Source organism: Salvelinus sp. IW2-2015, linkage group LG8 (assembly GCF_002910315.2).
Source record: "Salvelinus sp. IW2-2015 linkage group LG8, ASM291031v2, whole genome shotgun sequence".
Classification (NCBI taxonomy): Eukaryota; Metazoa; Chordata; class Actinopteri; order Salmoniformes; family Salmonidae; genus Salvelinus; species Salvelinus sp. IW2-2015.
In genome coordinates, this window is record NC_036848.1 from 17,151,884 (window position 1) to 17,172,234 (window position 20,351).

Below are 20,351 nucleotides of genomic sequence, written 5' to 3' on the forward strand. Positions count from 1 at the left end.
ATTACTCTCATTCGGCTAATTCACAATGTGCTGCATGAGTATCTTAAATAACTCTCAACTGCGCCCACACTTTGCGTTTGACCTTAGGGCGCGCGCAGATACAGTGAGACATCCTCCTTTTGTTCTCGAGGCTTCACTGTGAAGAACCAAAAAGATAGCCTCTCCGATAACCATTATGTCACCAATTGGAGATGATGTGTGATACATCATGGTCGTTTACACATTCATTTTGCCATAATGACGCATTCATCGTCCAAATGTCCAGTGGCATAGCCTGTCATCCCCAACGTGACATCAATAGGTAGGCTAGGCAGTTTAACAGCAATTGAGTTACATTTTACGCGCTTCCCAGGATGGCTCTCCCAACATATTCGTTCCCTCTTTATTTTATTCGATCATGTTTAAAAACAAACACATCTTAGGTTTACAGTACCCCCATTCTCGTCGCCTCACGTATCAACGTCCATTATTGATATAGCTTTAAATTCATACAATTGATTTTTATGCTTCCCTATAGCCAGTTTGAGCAGTTGAGAGATATCTTTATTCACACGGAAGCTGAAATAAGCCTGGCCTGAATAAGTGCGTAATAAAACGAAGATATATTAAATCCGTTTTCCCCGTGTTGCAGTTTTATTATGAGTCATTTTTCATTTTGATTAAATTTAGACCGGGAAATCCGCACTCTTGCTTCAGGCAGAGAAAGGTTAAATAATTTGTGCCAATCAACACTGTGTTTTGCATTGTCAAGGGCAAGCCAGGGTTCTCTTATGGACTTTATTGGCATAGTCATAGGCTGGTCTAATAATCTGTACTAATCCAAAAATAATAGTTTTAAACATATGCTGAGGTTATATAGTGTTTGTTAACATTTGCTTTGTTTATAAAACAAGCTTATATTTTGGGTTCTGATGGGGTAGCACCCCTCGACAGTTGAACTAAGCTCATGAGGCAATTTAAGTGATATTTTTGAAGAACCAATGTCATTCATTTATAAGTCATTCATTTATAAGTCAAAAAATGGATGTAGCAACTGCAGATTGCCGCTTTAATTTATTTGATGAAACCTTATTTTGTGTAGTCCCATCGGAGAGTGTGTGTATGTCTTTCTGAGTTGTTAATGCACAAGTGTTGTTGGACAAGTGCAACGTTCACAGTTTGCTTTGCAACATATTTTTTGTCTTCTTGCGTGATGTTACTTATTGAAGACCATCTTGTCATAATCATGATTAGGCTATATAGCCTGTCCTATATTCCTACTCCTCGTTAACCGTTATCTTCTTGCATATCGAATGTTATTGGTGCGTAAAAAGAACCACATAGGCTTAATTATAAATTAGTTGAAATTCTCGTGGCTCGATTGTCTAGTCAGGCTATTTGGCTGCTATCAGGCCTTACAATGAAAGGGCAATAAACAGGGATGCATAATATCAAATAAAACCCATAGTTACATAGCAATTAAACATAGTTTCATGCATGATAGTCCATATCTATTAGCTAGTTGTTCATGTCATATCGTTTTATAGTGGGATTAAGGTTGGTGATAGCCTATGTGCTTAAACTCAGTTCTATTCTGATATACACCGCATGTCATAATATACAGCACAATAAAACTGGGGCTGCGGGTTCTTTAAGAGAAGGGAGCGGGCTGCAAAACATTGAAATGCGTGGGCCAATGGATGACCGAATGGCAAGAGGTAGGCAGGAGGGGTGTCTCGACAGCTGCTAAAATCACTTCAGATTCACTGGAACGGAGCTATCTTTCCCAATTAATATTCATGTTTAGCACAGTCAACACTTCATTTTGTTACATATTTTGATACGATGAGGGTGAGTCGGCAATGGCCTCTGCCTTTGTAGATGTTGCAACAACAATGCCAGAGAAGAGAGCCGGTATCCGCTTCACAGGAACTTGGGAACTCCTCAAATTGAAGATTTGGCTGTAAGTAGTCTGGCTAACTATTTTTACATTACCAATAGGCTACTCATCTCTATCGATTAATGTGCAAGTAAATGTGTTAAATATCATGCTACAAGGTGATGGATATGCATTTTAAGACTCCCCCAGAATCTATCCCGATGGATTATTAACAGTGCATTTTAGTCTACTCCAGTTCTATGTCTTCTGGACAGATAATGGAAACGCTTCGGACGGTGTTGGTCGCGCACTGCTCAAGGAAGTATATTTAGACTAAATGATCTGAACACAGACGGGGGCATCATTTCTGCATCCGATACTGCGACAATAAGGAAAACAAATAGCATACTTTTCATCAACATATGAGACGTTCTGAGACGCTAATATGAATACAACAATGGAGCACACTGGAATTGAAGAGGTCAACCAGACACACCAGCAGCACGAGCCCATCAGCTTTGGAATAGACCAGATTCTGAACAGCACGGACCAGTCCAGCAGCTGCATGCTGCCCAACCGAACCAGCGACACGGATTACACGCTTGCCCCAAACGTTTACACCAATGGCTATAACAGCGTCTATAACCCGGCCTGCTCTATGGCGGCTGGACTCGCAGGTTCCTATAACGTGAATATGAACATGAATGTCAGCATGAACATGAACGTTAACGTTAATGGTGGGAACGCCGGTGGTGTTATCAGGGTGCCAGCTCACAGACCCATGCCACCGAATCCACATCAGCCCCCGCCTACCCATCCACCTGGCCTCGCGGGTGGCATCACCTCAGTGACTTCAATGCCAAGTATGGGAAATGCGGCAAACTTTACCTTCCCGTGGATGGAGAGCAGTCGAAGGTTCGCAAAGGACAGACTCACTGGTAAGATTCATCTAAACTTCTGAAAATGTATGTTTCTGTAGACAAAAAAACATGTCACTAAATGGGAACATTGCTTCGTGGATTTCCCCATAGGCCTATCATATCTGATATATCCTTTCCAGTTGAAAAGAGGTTCAAACTTCAATATAATTCGTTTAAAAGTTCACATTTATTTGTTGTTTTTCAGTTTAACCCACATCCTTGCAAGCAGGGCGTATGCCTAAGCAAAACATTTTAGCATCTTGACGCTGTCAATTAAGAAGCCATGGTAGGCAATTATGTGACAGACTCATTTATCAAATCATATGTGCGACTGGGCATATGGCATGATGTGCGACTGGGCATATGGCATGAGGAATTCGATTTAACATCAAGGCCTGTCTATATGTATCATATTAGTTCATTTAAAAGGCAAATAAATACTTGCAGGTATTGTTAAGAATATATGTTGTGTAGATTTGTATAATTATATGGTATAATGTCAACCATTAAGATTGGCTTTTCGTTTAATAGGAGGGAATAAATGTGATAAATCACTGGCACCCTAATCAAAATGATAGCTCTCCATAGCCTACAAAATGTACGACACGATTTGAAGAGATTTCTCTCTTTCAAAATGCAATAGAACAGATATATTTCTGAATATAAAATTCACCGCTCAACACCATCCGAAGAATTTTAATAACAACAACAACAACATCAATATCAATATACCTATAATACAATTAATAGGTTAACGCCAATAATTCTAACAATCATAATAATAATATCCTAATAATAATAGAATAGAGTATTGCTGTTATTAGGCTATTATTATTATTATTATTATTAGTAGTAGTAGTAGTATTGCTTATTGTAGCAGCCTAATAACAATATGACAATTTGCTTATTCTAGTTTATTATTATCATTATCAGGCCTATGATACATTTACTTTTAGAGGCATATAGTAGCTAAGCTTTGCAGTTTTGGCATATAGGCCTACTCTAGCTCCTTTCAATACAAAATGGGCCCTAAACTAGCGAGTCAGTTTACGGCAAGGTAGGCATTGATGATGCACTCCTGCAGGTGTGTTACGTAAATAATGGTGAATGGGCTCTACGGGCCCATTTAGGCCTATAGTTGTGTATACAGACGACGATTAGAGAAGATAGCAACACTGTCACTATCAAAGGACACCCTTGTTAGGCGTTTTTGACATTTCCCTTTCCACGTTGAACGTCACGACAGTAAATACAAATAATCTATTCGTGTAGGTCTTGAATAAATGCTGTCTTATTTGAATAGAACCGTCTTCAACACACTGTTGAACAACTATCCAGTTACGTCCAACCTAATTGAACCATTGAAATAAAATAAAAAGGGAACATAATTGTGACAAATTCTATACAAACTTTGAAGCATGGCATTTAAACATGTAGCGTACTTGTTTATTTAATCCATAAACCTTTGAATTTACGTTTATCTTCACCATCGGGGTGTCAAGGTAAATGAGATAACATTACGAACGCTTCAGGTTTCGCCAAATGTATTGGCCTATATATGTGACATTGGCAAGTGTAATGCATTATCTATCTACTATCATTCACAGAAACAAATTATTTTTGCTGTAGGCCTAAGCACAAATGTAATGGCATAATTTATCTCACTCATGTTCAGATTTCTCTTATCTTCACGCGCTTTTAGTTTAAGCTATCATAAGACCCTATTATTGCGTATAATAGGCTTGTACAATTCAGGCGTTTAATCTGTAGAAGAAGAATGAATACATTAAAGTATTGTGTCTGGGATTGTGAATATGACTTAGGCCGTACTGTATATCAATGCCTGCAGGTCCTGAATCATTTGACCAACGCTTTTCTCGTATTTTGGGAAATTGGAAAGTGGCATTGGTTCAAAATCATTTTTCACGTAGGCTCTAGGTGTCTGGTGTTTTCGATTAGCATAGAAAAAGGCACAACACGAAGGGTTGCATGGGCCATGATAGGCCTATAGGCCTCATGTTTAATATTTTCTAATTCGACGAACATTTATTTGAACGATTAAGGAAAGAGAAGAACGTGGTAAATTAAATCATAACTCGATGGCCAGCTTTTGGCCTGTACATTTTACAATGACCATAACCTCAGCTCCCACTCCGCCGAGATATGCGTTTTTCTGCCATGACGTCACCACAATGAAGACGCAAATTATGATCATCATGTATTAGCCCTCATTAAATATTAACAATGCTATAGCGCTGTGCTTTCCTCATTAATTATTTAAACCAGAACAGATATGTGAACTATAAAATATATTGTGTAAATATGCGTACCTATTGTATTCATAGTCACAAAGGGCCTCTCGTTTAATTTGGTTTATCTTTGGTGTTGGTTATGTAGCCTCATTATTACCCACCAACAAAACTTTATTTTAAGTGAGCACTTTTTGTTATCATTTGTGATCAACCTTTGAGAAAAAGGCCTATCTTGAAAGTGCTTGAAGTATTTACGGTATAGCCATTTGTCAACATTGTTTGAGACATTTATTTTTTATATCACACATCGTAGGCTAATATTCTGATGTTTTTGCCATCGATTTCATTTGAGTTTAGTATCATAGGGGCCAGATTGTATTTCCACCTTTAAAAATAATCCCAAATAAATTCATTTCGGGAACCCTGATAAGCCTACTAGGCTACAAAAGATAGGACATTAGTTTTAGTTGCTGGATGGACTTACTTCAGCATTCAGCGCCAGTCTTTTTGGTTGACCTATCTTAAATTAATATCTCAAATCGTAAAGCGTTTCTCTGGATACTTGAAATAGACCTCTCCTTTTTTAAATAAATGATCCCTTTCATATTGAATTGCAGCGCTGCACTTCACCGCAAGCGTCAAAGCAAGTGAAACAGCGAACAGGCCTAGAATTGGAGATGCGATATTCACAACAGACCGGACAGATTGGGTGGTACTGAAGGGGAATAACACATGTTTTTATGTTAATTGACTTGGCAGTTTGCAAGTTTGAAAAAGAAGAGAGGTGCATAAACAGATGTGTCCCATCAAGTCAACAAACATAGTTGATCTTGTGGCTCTATAGGTTCTGGGGAAATTGTAGGCCCTTGGTCTGTTGTTAGTTTCATAGCAACATATGCTTACCACCAAAGCCATTTAAACTTTTACAATATCTGCATGTATTAGCACAAAATAATATATCCATACTGTAATACACTATAGTCTTGAAAGTGAGGTAACAAATAATACCAATCTATACCTCTATAATCAATGTCTTTTGATGAGATTTCAGTATTAGGAGAGTTGATAAGTGGTTATCACTCTTTAGAGAACTATAAATACCTTAAAATAACTTGATGACATATAATTACACAAACCACGAACAGATATAACAGTTGTAAATACTATGTAATGTGTACTGCGATTACATTCCACCTGCTTGTTGTACCTGTGCAATGTCCCACCATGGCCAGTGAAATTAGAGCATGCCTTATGTTAATGCATAGCGTAAATCCAATTGTATTCCTGTAGTAGTGTTCTATCTTAGTTAAAAACAATGACCTTCCTCACAAATATATAAATGTAATGATGGCTACAGTAATTGGATATTAATGGGGAAAGCCGTACTGTTTTCTCTGGAAGTTGCTTCTATTCTCAGCCAGTGTGGCAGGGGCAAGTGGCTCTGTTTTGCCTCACAGTGTAATAAATAGCGATATATGTTCATGTTATATTTCAATACCCCGGTAAGAATCCTTTACGCACATATTTATTAGATTGCTACGCATGTAATATCCGCAGTGGGGAAGAGAGGCGCTGTCACAGAAAGGTGTTATTAAGTATATCTGGCTTTATTATATCTCCACGGTAGCATTTGATTTTTTGATATCCTTATGCTAAATCATATTACCCAGGCATCAGATTTAGTATTCTCCACCATTTCCTTTGTCATCCGTTGAAAAAAAAATACATTCTCAAAAAACAATTCTTGCAATGTTTTCTTGAAAACAAGATACCCACCTTTCAAATAAAAATTAAATAAGATCATTGAATGAAATAAAAATGTATAACACTTAACACTTTTGACCACATTCAATTTTCTCTCCTTTATGAAATACGTTGATCTTGGGAATTGAATGGTGATGTGGTAGTCAAGTGAAATGTCCTATAGCCTCTGTGGCCATACTTGGTCTTTCTCAGTTATGGGAAACAGTATTTACTTCAATGAATACAATTATTGTGGTAAGTGTCTGTGTGTAAACACTCTGACAACTTCTTGCAATATGGGCTGTAATTAAATGCAATCACATCAAATTATAAAGCCTGTCACTGTAAAGAGGCTGAGGGCTAAGTTGAACTAACTGCCTCATTCCATGTCTGCAGGTTTTGATAACAGACAGGTGTGTTCTGGGCTCTTGGCACACTGCTGAATTTAGTGGATTACTACGACACACTTGGCTCTTTATTTTGGAAGCTGGTCAAAACTAGCAACATCACAGACAAAGTACAATTAAAACCTATTTTACAACTTCTAGACCTTTTGTCTTTTGTTCTATTTCCACATTAATTAGTCAATCATCATCAATATGAATAGTGTCACGTTTCAACTGTTTATTTGGAATACCTTATGTCAGAATTAAAGTTAGGTTGAAGGGAACCTTTAGCATGTTCGACTGGATGGCAGTCTGTTTGCTTGTTACTCTTGGGTTGCATATGAACGTGCTTGTACTGTATGTGCCTGGTCCATTAGCTGGTCCACAGATGGCCTGAAATAGAAGTCTAATGTGGTGTTATCTGTACCCAGACCTGCATGTTGAGCCGGGAGCAGACATGCTTGCTCCAAATGTGTGACCTATTCATTTCTATCCTTAGGCAATGAAGGGTTGGACCCTCTCTAGATTAAAAATATGTTTTTAAACACTTTTTCAACACTCAACACTTTGAGTCACTGCAATTGTATTGCAAATGTACCTAATTAAATTTTTTAAAGTATTTAAAAAAAATCATGTGTATTTATTTATGTATTCTGCTATTTAGGTTTATAACCAATCTGAGAGGTTGGGAGTGATTCAAAATGATTGTTGAGTGCGTTATGTGGCTTGTGTTTCATTTGTGTTTTATCTCATCTCCAGAGTGCCTCTGTGGAAAATACATTTTGATTGCTCACACTGAATTCAGGTTACTAAATTCTCAACACAGTAACATTGGTCCCCCAGGACACATATGGAGATGTTTTCATATGCATTTTGGCTCCTGGTGAGCTCTCTGACAGAACTAGGCACATAAACATACTGTAAGACAACAGCTTGTGAGGAACAGGGAAGTCTGCTTCCGATCCCTTCGACAGAAACATCTGTTTTACAGGTTATGTATGTATGACAATAATGCTTTAGAAGGGATTTATATCCAAACATATTATATTGCGTTTATGAATGTTCTGTTTACTCATGCCCGACAACAGGGGCGCAACTTTCACTGGGGACAGGGGGGACATGTCATCGTTGTCTTCAACCCCCCCCCCCCCACACACACACAGATTCTGAAATAGCATTTTTGTCCCAATGCCAGTTTTATCATTGAAATGTGATACAAAACTCCACTTCTAAAACCAAAGTTGCGCTGCTGCCTGACGACAACATGCACAAATAATCTACCTTGTCAAAGTGCTTGAGATTGGTACTTTTCCTTTGTATCATGTTTTAATTGGTCATTTCTTTTTACAAATGTAGCGTGTACATATCGCCTAAGTTACTATGTTTGGCTGGATAGCTTAAAAAGCTAACTGTAATGATTCGGCATCAAACCAAATGTGATACTTTTGGCCTAACCAATCAGTTTAATGGTCCTGAATGGTTCAGTTGGTAAAGCATGGGATTAGCAATGCCAGGGTTGTGGGTTCAATTCCCAGGGCCACCCAAAAGTGAAATCTGTTCTCACATGACTGTAAGTTGCTTTGGATAAAGCATCTGCTAAATGTCATATATTATATATAGTTATTGTGCTAAATGACAAAAAAAGACAAATGTAACAAATCCCCATCTTGACAAAATAGCAATAAGAGGTACTTCCAGAGTACCCCCACCTGACCCCCACAGCTCCTTGTGGGTCCCTGACTGTGTCTCCCTTTCTTTAGCGGAGCAGGCAGAGGACAGACAAGCAGGAGACCCCAGTGGGAGGCCAGGAGCCCCCCCGGCCCTGCCAGGCCTCTGCCCTCTCCCCAAGGGGGACATCGGCAGGGTCCCTACCTGGAGCTCTATGGAGACATTAGCCAAACACTATTACCCCGAACTCGCTCACCTGCGAGACACTGGCCCATTTGCAGACTATCCCTTTCGAAAGGGTACTTGTCCAGGTGAGTCACTTCCCTGCTCTTCTTTTACATGTGTCCTTTATCTTGCCCTAGTTTGTCTTCTCCTGGTTTCCATCAGGGGTGTTAAAATACCAAAATGCATAGCTAGGTCCATAGGACAACACACTATGTACTGAAAAACTGTATGCATTTGTTATGAGAAAGGACTGTTTTCACCTTGTAATCATATTACAAGGTTCAATAGCCAGTAATGAATCATTAAATGGTGGCTAACTCATGTTAAAATAAATAAAAACATAGATGATGAAATATTGAATTGCGTTAGGGATGGACAACATAATCACAATTATAAGATGAGTGATCATGCAAGCTAAATATATGGCAAAGAATGGTATATGTCAGAGAAGGTTCTCACTTGACCAAGGTTCATCTCTGGAAAAACAAACTTAGTCTCTCTTTCTCTCTCTCTCTCTCTCTCGCTCTCTCTCAGCAGCCCTTTCTCCCTTCTCGGTGACCCGGCGCATCGGCCACCCCTATCAGAACCGGACGCCACCCAAAAGAAAAAAGCCCCGCACCTCATTCAGCCGTGTGCAGATCTGCGAACTTGAGAAACGCTTTCACCGACAGAAGTACCTGGCATCGGCGGAGCGCGCCACCCTGGCCAAGGCCCTGAAGATGACAGACGCACAGGTCAAAACCTGGTTCCAGAATAGGAGGACAAAATGGCGGTAGGGGCCCATTACAGCAACGCATTACAGCAACACACTTCTAGACATTCTTTAACACTGTCTGTATCAACACTCTCAGTGTTAATGTTTTTTTTTTATTGTCGCTTTTGGACATTTTTTATTTCAAGTTTTTCCCCCAAAACTGCTTTCCATTGTTATGCTGCCTTATGTTTTATGCATTTTGATACATCAGATTGATGCAGGAAGTGTCACAAAGTAACAACTAGGCAGCTGTTTAAATTAGAGTATGGTATAGTATGTGAATTGCTTTGCTTGAGGTGAGCAAGCTTTTGTGATGTTTTAAAGGACTATTCTATGCACCCAAGGCATTTTGTTGTGACAGGGAAACACCTTTTTTGCTTAGCTTAGCTCCTACTTGTTTTTTGGAGGCCAATTCCCTTGACCAAGCACAATTAGCCCTGTTCTTAAAATGTCCTCTGGAAAGATGCTGTCCAAAGCAATATTGACACACTAGTCTGAATAATTGAGTGCATTGTCCATGGCCGAAACGCTTCCCCCTAACTCACTCAAACGGTTGTTTATCGTCATTTGAAATGAATGAGTGGACATTGAAATTATAATGCCTTACTTAACCTTTGATGACAAACAAGGAACTAAAGGGAATGCATGTACTGTAGTAGTCATTCCTGTACATCTGAGTCATCTTGAATCATAGACTCTGTGATCAGATAGTGGTCATTCACTGAGATCCAACTGATCTGGCTGACCTTCACCTGATGTGGTCAAGGATGTATTGTTGTTATCCATATTGTGAACAGCACATGGGGTCGTAGGTCATTAAATGCCGTACGAAATCCAATAGCAATAATTGGATTTGTGATGTGACTCACCTTTGAAAAGCTGGCAAATGATTTATTTCAATACCAGGTGGAAAAGTAAAGCCTGGGATCCTATTTCAATAGGTATTTATGTGCCAGGCGTCAACACAGGGCCATGTTTTCTACAGAAACATGAAAAAAAGAATGGCTAAATGGCATATCATGAATAACCAGGGAATTGGCTAACTCACTTTCCTAATTTCCAAGCTAGTTTTGGTGTGATTTTTTATATTTCCCCATAGTGTGTTGATAGGATGTGCATGAAAGATGTATTTGTGTCACAGCTACGCTAGTAACAAGCAAATGATCAAATGAACAGCAGCGAAATCAGATTACGATAATGTAGTTAACAATAACGTGTGGCTAATGGAAGGAGGATGGTGTGTATAAAACAATATTTTAGAGGTGTTTTTCTGACTCTGCTGCACATGCAGACCTAACCATCACATGGAAATACACCATATACACAAAACTATGTGGACACTCCTTCAAATGAGTGGAATCGTATATTTCAGCCACACCTGTTGCTGACAGGTGTATAAAATCTAGCACACAGCCATGCAATCTCCATAGACAAACATTGGCAGTAAAATGGCCTTACTGAAGAGCTCAATGACTTTCAATGTGGCACCGTCATAGGATTCCACCTATCCATTTGTCAAATTTCTGCTCTGCTAGTGCTGTCCCGGGTCAATTGTAAGTGCTGTTATCATGAAGAGGAAAGGTCAGCGAAGTGGTAGGCCACACAAGCTCACAGAACAGGACCGAGGTGTATAAAAATGATCTTTCCTCATTTGCAACACTCACTACCGAGTTCCAAACTTCCTTTGGAAGCAACGTCAGCACAATAACTGTTCGTCGGGAGCTTTATTAAATGGGTTTCCATGGCTGAGCAGCCTAAGATTACCATGTGCAATGCCAAGCTTTGACTGGAGTGGTGTAAAGCTCGCCGCCATTGGACTCTGGAGCAACTGTAAAGTATGGTGGAGGAGGAATAATGGTCTGGGGCTGTTTTTCATGGTTCGGGCTAGGCCCCTTAATTTCAGTGAAGTGAAATCTTAACACTACAGCATACAATGACATTCTAGATGATTCTGTGCTCCCAACTTTGTGGCAACAGTTTGGGGAAGGCCCTTTCCTGTTTCAGCATGACAACGTCCTCAAAGTGTGGTCCTAACAGAAATGGTTTGTCGAGATTGGTGTGGAAGAACTTGACTGGCCTGCACAGAGCCTGGACCTCAACCCCATCGAACACCTTTGGGATGAATTGGAACACCGACTGCGAGCCATGCCTAATCGCCCAACATCAGTGCCCGACCTCACTAATGCTCTTGTGGCTGAATGGAAGCAATTTCCCGCAGCAATGTTCCAACATCTAGTGAAAAGCCTTCCCAAGAAGAGTGGAGGCCGTTATAGCAGCAAAGGGGAGACCAACTCCATATTAATGCCCATGATTTTGTAATGAGATGTTCGACGAGCAGGTGTCCATCCACATACTTTTGGTCATGTAGCATGTAGCATAATATCCATGTAAGAATGACATACATCCAGGGCCGTAACCAGGGTTTGAGTTTTAGTGAGGTCCTGAAATGATATTTAGAGAACAAGCAAAAATTACCCCAGCCATTATCACATTGGTTGCTGAAGTTTCGTTCACCTCAGTCGATCTACAAACACATAAGCTGTGTTCGAATACTCATACTAACCATACTATTTGTGATGTAAATTGAGAATGTAGTATGCTTATTGGTCATAGTATGGATAGAGTTAGTATGCCATAAGTTCCCGGATGTCGTACTACATTCGACAAAATATGAAGTATACAAGCAGTGGACACTATTTCCGTGATTTTAGGGCCCGTAATGCAATTTTTCAGAAAATGGGCTTGGCATCACATTGTTTTCAGATTTGAAGAAAATGGCGGAAAATATGCAGCCGAAGTCCGACGAGAGCGGATACAAATTCATTGCTTTAACTAATTATGACAAATCTTAAGGAAATGTTGAGCAATGTAATAAAGTAATGACTTTTCAAATAAGTTACGCTACACCTTATGTTGGCTGACAATTTGTTGGCTACGCTATCCTTATGAACTGCAGGTCATATCATTACAGCATTAGGTACCGGTATGTTAGCTAGCTACCTAACGTTAGTTGGCTACTAATACATTGAATTTGCCAGTATATTAACTAACTACCCAACGCTTATTGACTTGATTATTCACGTCATTCTTAGCTAAGTGGTATAGTCGTTGTGTGTTCTCAATGGACATGAGTTCACTCTGGCTATTTACGCCGATTTCAGAGCACTCTCCCAGAGTGCAGAATAACTGATGAATTTAAGAATGCTCAACACCTGTTGAATATGGCCGGTGTCAGTAACCAACTAGCAAGAGGGGGCATAGCAACAGCATCAACTTCCGATAGGCAGGCGTAGCGCTAGTATGGACAATCGAAAGGATACCGTTCATTTACAGTATACTAAAATTAACTAATAGTATATAGTATGTAGTATATACTCATTAAGTATGTAGTATACAGTAGGTTAGTATGGGTATTCGAACACAGCTATAGCCTATTAGCAATACAATTAGCCGCTACATATTAACTGACATAAATTCAGCACCGGGATTAAAAAGTATAATTTAATATGTACAGAGGGATCTGTTAACAGAAAAATTATTTTATTAACAAAAAGTAAACAAATGAGTTCGCTTTACAGATTGTTGTTGTTGTTGCAAATTTAAAGCTATTTTCCTGCAATTCTATACATTTTGCCATTCCTTCAGAAAGTATTCATACCCCTTCACTTGTTCCAAATTTTGTTGTGTTACAGCCTGAATTCAAAATGGATTAAAAAATATATAATTCCACTTATCTACACACAATACCCCATAATGACAAAGTGAAAACATGTTTTGAGAAATCTCATTTACATAGGTATTTACTCCCCTGAGTCAATACTTTGTAGAAGCACCTTTGGCAGCAATTACAGCTGTGAGTCTTTCTGGGTAAGTTTCCAACATTTGTCCATTATTATTTTCAAAATTCTTCAAGCTCTGTCAAATTGGTTTCAGGTCTTGCCATAGATTTCCAAGTAAATTTAAGTCAAAACTGTAACTCAGCTACTCAGGAACATTCACTGTCTTCTTGGTAGGCAACTCCAATGTAGATTTGGTCTAGTGTTTTAGGTCATTGTCCTGCTGATAGGTAAATTAATCTCCCAGTGTCTGGTGGAAAGCAGACTGAAACAGGTTTTCCTCTAAGATTTTTCCTTTGCTTTGCTCCATTCCATATTTTTTTTTATCCTGAAAAACTTCCCAGTCCTTAACGATTACAAATATATCCATAACATGATGCAGCCATCTATATGCTTGAAAATATGGAGAGTGGTACTCAGTAATGTGTTGTATTGGATTTGCCCCAAACGTAACACTTTGTATTCACGACAAAACGTTAACTGCTTTGACACATTTACTATTTTAGTGCCTTGTTGCAAATAGGATACATGTTTTGGAACATTTTTTATTTTGTACAGGCTTCCTTCTTTTCACTCTATCAATTAAGTTAGTATTGTGGGGTAACCACAATGTTGTTGATCCATCCTCAGTTTTCTCCTATTACAGCTATTAATATCTGTAACTGTTTGAAAGTCACCATTGGCCTCATGGTGAAATCCCTGAGCGGTTACCTTCCTCTCCGACAACTGAGTTAGGAAGGACGCCTGCATCTTTGTAGTGACTGGGTGTATTGATGCACCATCCAAAGTGTAATTAATAGCTTCACCATGCTCAAAGGGATATTCAATGTCTGTTATTTGTTTTACCAATAGGTGCAACCTGGTCTCAGAACATTTTGTATTATTCTGAATGTAAATCCGAGAAACTCCTTTAGTATTATATGTAACGTTTCGTATGGAATGTATTAATTTACCCCATAATGAAAAAGCAAAAACAGGTTTTAGAGATTTTTTCAAATTATCACATTTCTATAAGTATTCAGACCCTTTACTCAGTACCTTGTTGAACCACATTTGGCAGTGATTACAGAATTGAGTACACCTGCATTTGGGGAGTTTATCCTAATCTTCTCTGCACATCCTATCAAATTCTGTCAGTTTGGATGGGGAGCGTTGCTGCACAGCTATTTTCAGGTCTCTCCAGAGATGTTCAATAGGGTTCAAATCCAGGCTCTGGCTAGGCCACTCCAGGACATTGAGAGACTTGTCCCGAAGCCACTCCTGCGGTGTCTTGGTTGTGTGCTTAGTGTCTGAGGTTCTGAACGCTCTGGAGCAGATTTTTATCAAGGACCTCTCTGTAATTTGCTCCGTTCATCTTTCCCTCGATTCTAACTAGTCTCCCAGTCCCTGCTGCTGAAAAACATCCCCACAGCATAATGCTGCCTCCACCCTTCACTGTAGGGATGGTGCCAGGTTTCCTCCAGACATGAAGCTTGGCATTCAGACCAAAAAGTTCAATCTTGGTTTCATCAGACTCAAGAATCTTGTTTCTCATGGTCTGAAAGTCTTTAGGTGCCTTTTGGCCAACTCCAAGTGGGCTGTGACGTGCCTTTTACTGAGGAATGGCTTCCGTCTGGCCACTTCACCATAAAGGCCTGATTGGTGGAATGCGGCAGAGATGGTTGTCCTTCTGGAAGTTTCTCCTATCTCCACAGAGGAACTCTGGAGCTCTGTCAGAGTGACCATTGGGTTCTTGGTCACCTCCCTGACCAAGGCCCTTCTCCCCCGATTTTGCTCAGTTTGGCCGGGCAGCCAGCTCTAGGAAGAATTCCAAACTTCTTCCACTTAGGAATAATGGTGACCACTGTATTTTTGGGGACCTTCAATGCTGCAGACATTTTTCGTATCTTCCACAGATCTGTTGCCTCAACATATTCCTGTCTCGGAGCTCTACGGACAGTTCCTTAAACCTCATGGCTTGGTTTTTGCTCTGACATACACTGTCAACTGTGGGACATTAGATAGACAGGTGTGTGCCTTTGCAAATCATATCCAATCAATTGAATTTACCACAGGTGTACTCCAATCAAGTTGTAGAAACATGTCAAGGATGATCAATGGAAACAGGATGCACATGAGCTCAATTTTGAGTCTCATAGCAAAAGGTCTGAATACTTATGTAAATAAGGTATTTATGTTTTTTATGTTTAATACATTTACTAAAATTTCAAAAAACCTGTTTTCATTTTGTCATCATAGGGTATTGTGTGTAGATTGATGGGGAAAAAATTGAATTTAATACATTTTAGAATAAGGCTGTAATGTAACAAAATGTGGAAAAAGTCAAGAGTACTGATTACTTTCCGAATGCACTGTATATTACAAATTCTAGCTAGGTGGCTAACGTTAGGTAGGCTGGGTGTTAGCGGTTAGGGTTAAGTTTAGGAGTTATGTTAAAGGGTTAAGGTTAGGGTTAGGGGAGGAGTTAGCTAGACGCATTAAGGTTGGGGCTTGGGGAAGGGTTACCTGAAAGGGTTAAGGTTAGTTTTAGGATTAGGGGAAGGGTTAAGTAGTTGCAAAGTAGCTAAAAGGTAGTACATAGTTGTATAGTTGCTAATTAGTTAAAATGCTAAAGTTGTCCGTGATGAGATGCGAACTCACAAACTTTAGGTTGCTAGACGTTCACATTTCAGCTTTCATTTTTAATTAATTTACAAAAATCCATCGGGGTCCCCTGGAGGTCAGGGCCTCTGGGCATGTGCCCTGCGTGCCCGGTTGGTAATTCTGCCATGATTATTAGCTTAGATCGCTTAGCTTAGACTAACTAGACAAATTTACCAATCACATTTTTTTTTTATTGACATGGGCTAATTCAGTGACTGTCAGTGAGTGACATATAACAAGAGGAACACTGCTGATGCACAACAACATTTTGAAATAGCACCTTGTGTATTATCACTTTTAACAGTAAGTTGAGACCACAACTGAGTCCCCTTGGTGTTCTCATATGTAGTTACGACATACATGATTGTAAAAAAAAAAAAAAATTCTCCATCATAATGAAATAATGGTAATCTAAAATAACTAAGGGTGAAAATGAAATAATTAAGTAAAATAATCATGTTTATATATAGTAGTTATTATAAAGTAGTTATTTTGATCAATATCACTTTTTGAGGGCATTTAACACATATTTCAGGAAGTATCTGGCATTTTGCTTTTGAAAGTAGGATTTATGATGACATGAATATGAATATTTAGGCACTGTTTTGACAACAACAACAAAAACATCTTCTTCCCACTGTGGAACCAGGAGACAGACAGCCGAGGAGCGCGAGGCAGAGAGACAGCAGGCCAACCGTCTGATGCTGCAGCTCCAACAGGAGGCATTTCAGAAGACCCTGAGCCAGCCCCTGCAGCAGGACCCCTTGTGCCTGCACAACTCCTCCTTGTACGCCCTACAGAACCTACAGCCCTGGGCAGAGGACAACAAGGTGACCTCCGTCACCTCCCTGGCATCTGTGGTCTGACTGACAGTGTGTGTGCGTGCGTGTGTGTGTGTCGGGGGGAATGGTGTGTGTGCATCTGTGTAATTCATAATAAGAATATAATAGTAATGTTGAGGATTTTTCTAAATGTGGGTGGGCCATTTGTTGGGGAGGGACCACATATCTACAGTAGACGGATGCACATTAAAATGCATTTTATGCAGACTGTTGCATTGTGGAATTGTACAGTAATATGTTTTGTTATTTAACGTGCATAACAACCGACAATAAGGACAAGGAGGAAACCTATAGTATATGACGTTTTCTCTATGTATTTCTTTATAAACCACGTATTTTCTTTTATAGATCATATGTGGACTTCTTGGCGTGGACAGACATACATTTAGTTCCACTGAAATGGACAATGATCAATGAGTCTACTAAGTTTTTTCAGACCTGATTCTGTCAAGTAATTTTCCTACCTTACACTAGATTTTCACTCTCCCTTCAGCTGTCGGTCTAAACAGAGGACGGAGCTAAATCCTACCTGAAATCTAATGGACACATCAGTAGATGCCTACCATCAAGACTGTCCTGTTGCCAACAGGGAAGCACTGACTCTCAGCCATATGGCAACAAAACTGGATCTGATTCCTTTAACTGGATCGGATTCCTCTAACTGGATCTGATTCCTTTGCGTTTGGCTTTGTACAATGTAGTAATGCATGTTTCCGATATTTCTGTGTGCACTTGGAATTGCCGTTGAAGTCACCAGCTTTCCAGGTGGATCCCTTCCCTGACTGCAGTTTGCAAGTGGTATTGTGGAATATCTCTTCGAGGATTCCTCATAACTTACTACAGTTAAAGGTGTTTTATATTAAATGATATTGTGACTTTTTGAAAAGATTATCAAAATTGAAAGCCTGTTTTGTTGTTGTGTCTTGTGGTTCTTTCACCAGAAAGGATAACTGCATAATTTCACAAAATCACACCTCCTAAACTAAGAGTGTCCTTTACTCTAACAACCTAATGTTATTGATTATTACACACTTATTTGCATCTTTCAGTGTTACTCTTTCATTTCAATATTCCATCCTTTATGACAACTTCCTCTCCATAGTCAAACCAGCAGGGCATGTTTCATATAACACCAGAAAAGGCTGTATAAAGTTTTACACAGCATGCTTTCATCAGTAAAGTGAGAGTTACTACAGTATATACAATTTAGTGCAACAATGGTTTTTGTGAGACTGCTTGGATGCTATCGATGTAATGATTAGCCTAACTCAACACATTTTCTGGGAAACGAGGCCCAGGTGGGAGGTTTTCTGAACAGTTTGTTCTAAAACGATAGATACCTTGTGGGGAGAACAGTGTCGGGGATGTCTGTGAACCATGTCCACCCATAAACTGGACAGTCGTCAACATCCAATATCATCCATGTCAAGTCAAAACAAAAAGGTCCTATCTGAAGGCACAAAACACTGCTAATCTAGATAGATCTCTAGGTTGGGGCATATATAACTGCATTTATCTTGTATGTAAAGGAGCTTCACTCTCTCTACTTCACATAGATCACAGATGGTTGCCCAAACCAGGAAGTAGTACTTTTCCATTGTTCAGTGTTCCCATGTTGTACTGTTTACAAAAAGGCCATACAACGCATCAGTCATTGATATCAAGAGAATCTGGAGAACCTTCCTAGTTCAAAACAACTGTCAGCCACCCTTACTGCGCAGAGATGGCATGTTTTGAGGGCGTCTCACCTGGTTGAGATCCTGTCAACTGCAGGCAGTTGTCCAGGTGACGCCTACTCAACCCCCATTTCCTCTGCCCAGACCTTGGGCCTCTTTCATCCTGCTGTCTCCAATGCCATGGAGACGTGACTTGGCCCATTTTGCAAAAATTCCTCAGCCTTACTGTTTTCAAAACCATGCACTGTGTTTTGCTACAGGTGCTTAAAGAGGCTGAGTGTGTTTGTTTTTTTACCTCTCCGCCAAAAATAGCCTCATCCGTTTCCAATAAAATGTCTCCACACAAAAACAAGTTTTGGTACAGGGCACCAAAATATTACTATACATCACATGTTATAAGTTTCACTCTACCATTTTCTATTCATTAATTTTCCAGTTTTGTAAAGTGTATTGAAAGCAAAAAACGACATGGTCAGTTGTGATTTTGGATCCATTTACAGAATAAAAGGCCTATATAAAATACTTGTTTTGGATACCATACCAGCATTCACCCAACCTCTTTAGCTGCCTTTGTGTAAATGAAACCTGTTAATAGATAAACACATAAACAAGTGGTTCACACTGAGAGAAGTATCGAAGACCTCGTTTAATTTTCGAATTTGTTCTAACACTCAATCTGTTGAGCGTGTGAGGAAACCTAAAACCTTATGTTACGGTTTAGTTTCTTTGTCCTCTGCCTCAACCCTCAATGGGATCCGGCGTCTTAAGTAGCATGTACGAATTCAAAATACTTATGAATGACGCACAAATGTTTTGCACTGAAGATTCGCTTCGGTGGGAAGAAGTCAACACACATCGAAGATAAACCAATCCATAGGTCTCACAGGAGATTGGGATCTTCATTGTTTTATTTTCAACAGATATAATCTGTGAAAAATGTTTTAGGCTTTTACCTTGTCCTGAACTAAAGTATTAAGAAAAGGATCACAATAAAATTAAATCCAAATGTATTTATGTTTATCAAACTAAATAGATTTATTGAAGTATTACAAGTTGGGGCTCTCCTGAAGGTATATATATCTACTAAGGGCATGTGTAGTGAGCATGTTGTCACCAACCCAGAGAAATAAGTAGCATTGGCTTTCAGTGGGTTTTTTTTAACACACAAAGACAAGCTAGCCTACTGTATCATATGATATTTTACGTAAAATGGAATCTGACATGTGGGATGGAGGAGTCACCTTGCGGTAGTGACAGTAGTTTTTGTGGCATCAGTCCAGAGTTACCTGATCGTGCTGACACAAGTACTCTTATGATTCAGAGGGCGCCTGGAAGAAAAAGTGTTGATTGAGTGCAGGGGCCATGTATCACCTGTTTAAATGGCTCTTGAGACAAGCCAGAGCAGACTTTGCTGCACAAACAAGACTTCAAACCACCTGCATGAAAAGCCGCCATTCCTTGATACGGGTCAGTCACCTTAATGACGGCTCTGTTCGTATCTTAGCAAAATACTTGAACCAGCATAAGGTTGCAACACTAATTATCACC

General features: G+C 39.5%; 1 protein-coding gene across 4 annotated transcripts; it reads left to right on the plus strand.

Annotated features, from left to right (window-relative positions):
• Positions 1-1,690: 1,690 nt before the first annotated feature.
• On the plus strand, positions 1,691-18,016 carry tlx2 (T cell leukemia homeobox 2). Of its 4 annotated transcripts, none has more exons than XM_023992655.2 (5): positions 1,691-2,796; positions 8,920-9,138; positions 9,590-9,824; positions 16,935-17,115; positions 17,476-17,865. In XM_023992655.2, exons 1-5 carry the CDS (start codon positions 2,304-2,306, stop codon positions 17,542-17,544), a joined length of 1,197 nt encoding a protein of 398 aa, XP_023848423.1. In that variant the 5' UTR covers positions 1,691-2,303; the 3' UTR covers positions 17,545-17,865. The 4 variants fall into 4 exon arrangements, with proteins under 4 accessions (XP_023848423.1, XP_023848425.1, XP_023848424.1 ...); XM_023992656.2 differs by having other exon boundaries at positions 1,692-2,796; positions 9,587-9,824; positions 17,621-18,016; XM_023992653.2 differs by having other exon boundaries at positions 1,692-2,796; positions 9,587-9,824.
• Positions 18,017-20,351: the final 2,335 nt, after the last annotated feature.